Source organism: Trachypithecus francoisi, unplaced genomic scaffold (genome assembly GCF_009764315.1).
Source record: "Trachypithecus francoisi isolate TF-2019V2 unplaced genomic scaffold, Tfra_2.0 Lachesis_group18, whole genome shotgun sequence".
In the NCBI taxonomy this organism is placed as follows: Eukaryota; Metazoa; Chordata; class Mammalia; order Primates; family Cercopithecidae; genus Trachypithecus; species Trachypithecus francoisi.
This window is the reverse complement of record NW_022681463.1, coordinates 26,463,485-26,471,515: the sequence shown is the minus strand read 5'-3', so window position 1 is coordinate 26,471,515 and position 8,031 is coordinate 26,463,485. Positions and strand designations below refer to the sequence as shown.

The 8,031-nt window shown below is 35.1% G+C and overlaps 1 protein-coding gene across 1 annotated transcript; it reads right to left on the bottom strand.

Moving 5' to 3' along the window:
• Nucleotides 1–534: 534 nt before the first annotated feature.
• On the bottom strand, nucleotides 535–1,026 carry LOC117063352 (grpE protein homolog 2, mitochondrial-like). The gene has a single exon (XM_033177060.1). The coding sequence runs from the start codon at nucleotides 1,024–1,026 to the stop codon at nucleotides 535–537; it is 492 nt and encodes a 163-aa protein (XP_033032951.1).
• Nucleotides 1,027–8,031: the final 7,005 nt, after the last annotated feature.

The window sequence follows — 8,031 nt, the reverse complement described above, 5'->3', positions numbered from 1 at the left end:
AACCCATTGTGGGATTGTGTAATTAACATATTTTCAGACGCATTGCATAATTATCAAAAAGTACAAAAGTGAAAAGCATACAGTTAAATTAGTTCTAACAAATGAAACACACCCGAGAAACCAACAACAATATTAATAGAATGATAACAAACCTTAAAAAATTTCCTCCTATCTGCCTCTGCTTAGCATATGCTGGCTAGGAATTTCAAGTAACATAATTTCTGACACAGCATATTAAAATTGCTTATATATTTTAACTTTTTATCAATGAACCAGTACATATTTATACTCTTTTATATCTACCTTATTTCATTCAATGTTTTGCTTGTGATAGATATACATAATTTAACAACTCTGCTTTCTTTTCTCCTTCTGTTTTTTCTTCTTTTTTTTTCTCTTTCTGTCCAGAAGTTCTGTGTGGCCTTTGTGACATTTAAAAAATATTTTTCCTCTATAAAACAGTGTATATCCTTAATAATGACTAGTCAGTAATTATCCCAGAAGGCACGTGTTTCTTTTTAACTTTTTGCTACCTTATTTGATAAGGTAGTAAAAAGTGACAACCCTTTGGAAGACCTTCTCCAGAGTGACCTTCTGGTCCACAGGTTCTGATTCTTCAGAAATGCACTCTGTAGTCTTCTCCAAAATATGGAGCACCTCCACCAGGATCCTACAGAAACTCTGGATTCCAAATATCTTGGAGTCTCCCACACATCTCTGGGTTCGCCTCGTTATGTTTTCACAGTCAGCTACAGCTCTCTGGTATCTCATCATTACATCCTGAACTTCCTTCTCCAGTTTAACAGCTTTTACACTTAAGGCCCATTCAGCAAGAGAGCACCCAAGCTCATCAGGAGAGTCCTCAGAACTGCAGTCCTCACCAACAGTTCTTCGGATGGCAGTGCTGAATGGAAGTAGCCATTCCTTACCCTCCCACACGGCACTCGAGGCCAGTAGGGGCTGCATCCACCACAGCGACTGCACGGCCAAGTTCAACATTTTTACAACCTTACTTGATAGGTACATTCTCTTACCACCTTATGCGATAGGTACATCCAAATGCTTAAGCTGGAAATATCTGACCACCGCAGAGAGCTTTCACCTCCCTCATTAATCCATTATTCTAAATGGTTTATTCTTGTGTCTTTTCACAAATTTTCAATTGCTGTGCCATTGCTTCTAAATTCGGAGTGAGTTTTTGTTGTTTGTTTTAATATTTTGTTCAATTGGCTATTTCTGAGATGAATGTCAAATTACCTTGATTCCATTGTATATCAATTAATACAATAATATCTATAATAAAATGTTGGCAATGATAAATTAAAGAGTCTTGCACCACTGGGTAAGTATCTAAACAACCTTTAGTTGCAGAAGCTGCTGACTGATTTAATGGCCTTTTAAATTATAATTGTACACTGTCCTTGAAATGAGTGCCAACCTATTTCTCACATACTGCTTCACTCTTATTGCTCCTCTTAGAATTCTACTCTGGAAGAGATGCTTTGTGATCACATTTGCTCATTGGTCCCTTTAATCTTTATGTAGCATCTGATTGAGATAAGTCAGCGCTTGCCACATGGATAAGTCTTAAATCTTCTATACGCTCATTGCAATCTCACATAAATACTCCAGTAATTCTACAATGACTACAATAATAAATGTCCATGGCAGTCCAGAAATTATGAAGTAGATGGATCTAAGGGTCCAATGTTAACAAATACTCCAAGGACAAAAATCAGATAACTTCTAAATTGCAGTGCACACTACGAAATAAAATAGGAGAATGTTAGACCCACCCCAGGGCATGCGATGCACTTACTCTTATTTAGTAAAGAAAGATGTGGATTCCTTAAATTCCCGGTCCCAGTTCTTCTCCTTTCGCCATGAACTTTACCATGTGACTTTGCAAGCTGTCTCAGTAAAGAGAGGCAGTGTTTGTTTTTCCAATGCTTAAATATGAAGAATTTGAATTTGGGCATTGGGCTTGTTTTCGCAATATTATAAAAGCCAATTTCATCTAAGTAGGGGATTTTGCTTCGACTTTTGAAGCTATGTTACTGCCAGATAACATGCCTGTACCCACATCTAAAGAGTGAGAAACACAAGTGAGAGTGAGAAACACAATAATCATCCTGTCACACAGTCTGACAGAAAACTGGCTGCTGGACAGCTGTGAAAGTGAGCCAAGCTTAGAAGAACTGCACACCCACACAGACAGGAACAATGTCTGACCTGCACCCTCTAGGGGGTAATAAATGCTTACTGTTTTAAACCATTGAGGTTTGAGATCATTTGTTATACAGCATCATTGCAGCAATGTCAATCTGATAGAGGAATCAGTATTTTAAAATGGAGTGTTATCATAATAAAAATTCCATAAAATATATTGTGTTGGTTAACAGAGGCCTGCAAAATGATTGTAATATCACTATGGATCCTGAAAAACTGGTGATCTGTGCTATGTAGCAATGGAGTATTTTGTAAAATTGTGGCCTTCTGTAACTTAGGAGATGAAAATTTTATGTAATGAACTTTTATATTTGGTTAAGGGTTCTCCACGCTAAATATTGGAAGAATTAGTTGATTTTTAAAAATTGAGTAGAAGATACTATAAGAAAGGGATATTCTGAAAAAAAAAATAAAGTGGGATATAATTTGTAAAAAGGACTTACACTGGGTAGATAGGATAGACACTGTTTTTTACCTGGGACATTACAATACCCTGAAATAAGATATGGCTTCAGAGTATACATCACACAACTAGTAGTAAAACTCTTTGTCAAGACCTTTTAAAAAATTAAGGCAGTGCCTCCAGGACACTTTCATTTCTCTCAATAGAGATTGTATGGATGTTTAGGTCATAGCATTTAGAAGCCTGGTCTGAAAATAGCAGAAAATACATCTAGAGAGGGCGACATTACAGGAAAGTAATTATGAGTATTGATTTTGTTGTATAGGTTGGATTATAATCAGTGAATATTAAAGCTCACAAAAACTTTCAGGAAATAATGAAAAAAATATTTCTACAGTCTGAATATATTGAATCTGCTCAAAAAACAAACGTTGCAGCCTCAAGAATTTTGCTAAGAAAAATGCTGAGAAAATTCTGCAATGTTTTCTAATACCTTTTACAGAAGTGCTCAAGGAGTTTAGTAAAAACAGATGATGGGCCAGGTGTGGTGCCTCATGCTTGTAATCCCAGCACTTTGGGAGGCCGAGGCAGGTGGATCACGAGGTCAGGAGTTTGAGACCAGCCTGGCCAATATGGTGAAACCCCGTCTCTACTAAAAATGAAAAATTGGCAGGGCATGGTGGTGAGCACCTGTAATGCCAGCTACTTAGGAAGCTGAGGCAGGAGAATCGCTTGAACCCAGGAGGCGGAGGTTGCAGTGAGCCAAGATCACGCCATTGCACCCCAGCCTGGGTGGCAGAGCTAGACTCTGTCTCAAACAAATAGACAAACAACAGATGATGTCCAGGGAGGTAAAGTCGAGACAAATGGAGGAAAACAGGCTGAGAACACACTCCCATGAAATAGCATTGTTTATTCAGGGGATGCTTTTCATTCCCAGAATAGGCAGGCCACACAACACTGTGCCAGCAGGATCTGAATATTGCTGTGTACCAGTTACTATTCTGTACCTTCCATTATTCATCCGTATTTGAAATGAAATGTTCATTGTGGTTATTCTGGCTCTCTCTCACTGGTGCATACTTTAGATTTTACAGAGTGTGTATTTTTAGTTCCTAGATCCCATGATTAAGATGAGCCTCAGTTGGGCTTAATGTTGATCATGAGGTCCTCCACTTTGAGCTTGAACTGATTAAATGAAACTTTGTTGGATTTAGTAGGTAATGAGTGCATTTATATATGAAATGGATGGGAACAGTTTGGCCTGAGAGCAGACTATGGTCTATTAATTTTATCGATGGTTATAATTCTTTACTTCTCCCTGTATTTACATTTTTGGATATGTTGTGTTGCAGATTATCTCACTAAAGTGGTAGAGTCTAATTCTTCCACTCTTGCACTCTAAGTCTGGCAGTTTGATTTGCTTGGTTAATGGGATGTCAGCATATATGACATAGTCAAAAATTTTCATTTATGCTTTTTAATCTCAGCTCCCACTGAAAATCAGTGATATGTAGACACCTGAGCTAAATAAATCATGTCTGTTTAGACTTGTATGCTTGGAAGATCAGAGACAAATGGTCAGATCATCCCTGTGGGCCTTGCTAAAATTTAGTAGGTCAACATATATGTGACAGAGCCTAAATATGAAATGAAGAGCCACCAGCTGATCTCAGTATAAGCCAGTAATCTACAGACACGTGAGCTAAATCCTATTTAAGACACTGAGTTCTGGATGATTTGTTACACAGCATTACTCTTACAATAGATAATTGCTATAGAAGGCCTACATGAAGATATGGCATTTTTGACAGATACCTGAACAAGACCTGAAAGTGAGCAATCAGGTAAAGGAAAACAGTTACTGTCAAAAGGAAATTCTGAGGAGGGGAAATAACTCAATATATCTGGATCAGAGTGATTAAAGATAGCAAAAAAATAGATTGGCAAGGTAGGAGTTTTGCAAATGGGGCTAAAGTGCTTCTGATTTCCTCTAAGTTTAATGACACATTTTTGGGGCATTTTAAACAGAGTTTAATATGATTTAAGTTTAAAAATAAGTTTTCCCTGCATTTCAAAAAAAAAAATGAATTTTGCAGGGCAAGAATAGAATTAGCTAAATTAATTATGAAGACAAAATTCAAATGATTATAACTTGGGTCATGATACTTTAAAAGAGTATATGTTGGTTATTTATAAATATCCTTTCAGTAAATATTAATTACTTTCTAAGTATCAAGACTGTAAAGGGTATTAAACTAAATAATATTTAGCCTTAATCAAAAAATGCTCCATGTCTAGTCTATATATATATGTAATATGTAGTATTTTCATAAAACTTATAAAGAATACCATGAAACCATGTGAAAGAGTTCAGAATACACTTTCATGAACAGACAATACCCTAAACAGGGTTTGAAGGCAGTAGTTACAAGTGAAACACAAAGAAGTTTTAAAGCTATTCTAGCATAGGAGGCAGAATATGTGAAGGTCAAGAGAGATGAGTTGAGTACACAGTCACTTAAAGGTGCAGCATGTGGTTTAAATTCCCAGAACATAGGAAGAGGTTAGTATGCAGAGAATGATTGTGAAGAATTTTATTTAGTATACTCAATGTCTGGGTATTTTACAGATCATCAGTGAGTAACTATGAAATAATTTTATTATGGGGTGACAAAATCAAATTTTGCCTTAGAGTGAATTGCTATGTAAAAATGAGTTGAAAAGAAACATGTGTGTAAAATTATAAAAAAAATAAACTTTTGAAATAAATAAGATGAAATATGATTATATCATGTGTGTTCTTTAAAATTGAAATTATACTAAATATGAAAAATGTGTTAAGAATTGTAGGTGGTTGTAGAAAGGTTGTATAAATAAGCTAAAAATCCATATGTTGTAGGTGGAAAATAAGTGAAATACATTACAGTTGATAAATTTACATTTGTATTTAAACGTATATAAGTTGCCAGGAGAAAGAATGAAAAAAAAAAAAAAGCATGAGTAAATTATAAGAAAGTTCTATAGCATAACATATTTCTTTAACTTTAATAGCAAGAAATAATTATATATTATTTTAACTTGTATAAATGGTAAGCATATGTTCAGATTTTTGGAAGTATTCTCCATCAAAATAAAAAAAATAGTGAGTCTTTGAGAAATAATGTTTTATATGGGGGTGGCTCGCATTTTCCATCTTTTTTTACTGTGTGAATGTTCCTGACCAGACCTATGCATTATTTACAATGTACGTTTTATGAAGTTAATAACCTTTTTTATAAACTAATGATGTGTTTTTTCTGGTCAATATATTTTGCGCAACATACTATGCACTTCTAGTTCATCAAATCATAATATGACCACTGCTTACAATGTAAAATTTTCAAAAGAAGTGTATTGTCTACAGAGCTGAACTCTCTTCCATGTCAAGTAACTCTTAGCTGAAAATCTTCAGCAGCACACAATACAGGATACCTCTTCTGTAATGAGCAACCTTCATAATAACAAAAGAGTATCTCTTCATGAAACAAACTATGAGGAATTTGGAAGGAATTTAGAATAAGGAACAACTCTATACCATCCATGTTTTTGTGAATGTTTTATTGATTAAAAGAGCACTATCAAAAATAAACTTAGAAAATATTCTAACTTTTTTAAAGTTTTATTTTTTAAAAATGGACTGGTTACTTTACCCTTGGAAAACTTCATCATTAGGGACTTATAAAATGCTAAGTAATTGAAGGAATAGAAGAGAAGGAAAACGAATGGTAGAAGCTTTGTATCTCTTTGAGTGACGGTCTGTGGGGATGCCTCCAGGAAAGTGAAAAGGGAAAAGCATTTATCCAAAGGTAAAACATACTATTATCTCTGGAAAATACTAGCTATTATATTTTAATTATATCCTCTACCTAAAAGGAAATGGAAGAATAAATATAATATTTTGATTTTCTGGATCTTAACAATATCCAAATTCTCAAGTATTGCAGACATAACTTTCTGAATGTTAGCATTTACTTTTTAATTCTGTTTATAAATATTTCACAGCGTTTCTAGCTTACATTTCTCATATCTATCTATTCTGTTTCTTCATGCCTGGACATACTTGAATAGAATGAACAAAGTTGTTATTTTTGTAACTGAACATTTCATATTTTAAACTTTCTCGTTAAGTACATATAAACTTGGACCTTTTATGCCATTAAATGGGTATTCAGTACCTTTTAGATTATTGTGTATGACTTTATTAAATTAGTTAATTTTTTGTTTCTATTGATATATAATAGCTGTACATATTTTGGGGGTGTGATATTTTGATACCTGTATGCACTGTGTAATGATCAAATCATGGTAATTGAGATATCCACCTATCACCTCAAACATTTATGCTTTCTTTGTATTGGGAACATAAAAAATCTCCTCCAGCTATTTTCAAATATACAATAAAGAATTGTTACCTGTAATTTTCCTATTGTATTTTCAAATACTATAATTTACTCCTTCGAGATAACTGTATTTTTGTATCCCTTTAGCAACTTGTCTTTATTCCTCCTCTCCCCGCTATCCTTCACAACCTCTGGTATCCACAATTCTACTCTCTACCTCCGTGAGATCCACTTTTTTTAGCTCCCACATATGAGCAAGAACATGTGATATTTGCTTGGCTCATTTCACTTAATGACCTCCAGCACCATCTATGTTGTGGCAAATGACAATGACAGAATTTCATTCTTTTCTCTCTCTCTTTTTTTTTTTTTTTTTGAGACGGAGTTTCATTCTTGTTGCCCAGGCTGGAATGCAATGGTACGATCTCGGCTCACAGCAACCTCCGCTGCCTAGGTTCAAGCGATTCTCCTGCCTTAGCCTCCCTAGTAGTAGCTGGGATTATAAGCATGTGACACCACACCCGGCTAATTTTGTATTTTTAGTAGAGAAGGGGTTTCTCCATGTTGGTCAGGCTGGTTTTGAACTCCCGACTTGAGGTGATCTGCCTGCCTCGGCGTCCTAAAGTACTGGGATTACAGGCATGAGCCACCGAGCCCAGGCCATTCTTTTCTTATAGCTGTTAAATATCCATTGTGAGTATGTACCACATTTGCCTTATTCATTCATCCATTGACAGACATGTAAGTTGAAAGGGTTGGTTTGGGTGTTAATTTCAACCTGTTCTAACCATGTGGATTTGTCTCATCATAGGCTTTTAAATAAGGTCCACTGTTTTGTTTTGTTTTGTTTTTGTATAACCTGTCACATCAGTATTAACATCTACTTTAACAAAGCTCTAGTTTATTGTGAAGTTCATGTGTCCTAAATGGTGTAAAATGCTTTGTATCTCATGCTACTTGTATTACTATTGTTACCAGTGATAATGGCATTTGTGGTAGCAGAGGTAAGGCAAACAA

Excerpts from the sequence above, each read along its gene's own strand:
- LOC117063352 (XM_033177060.1), bottom strand. The coding sequence starts at position 1,026 with ATGTACCTATCAAGTAAGGTTGTAAAAATGTTGAACTTGGCCGTGCAG.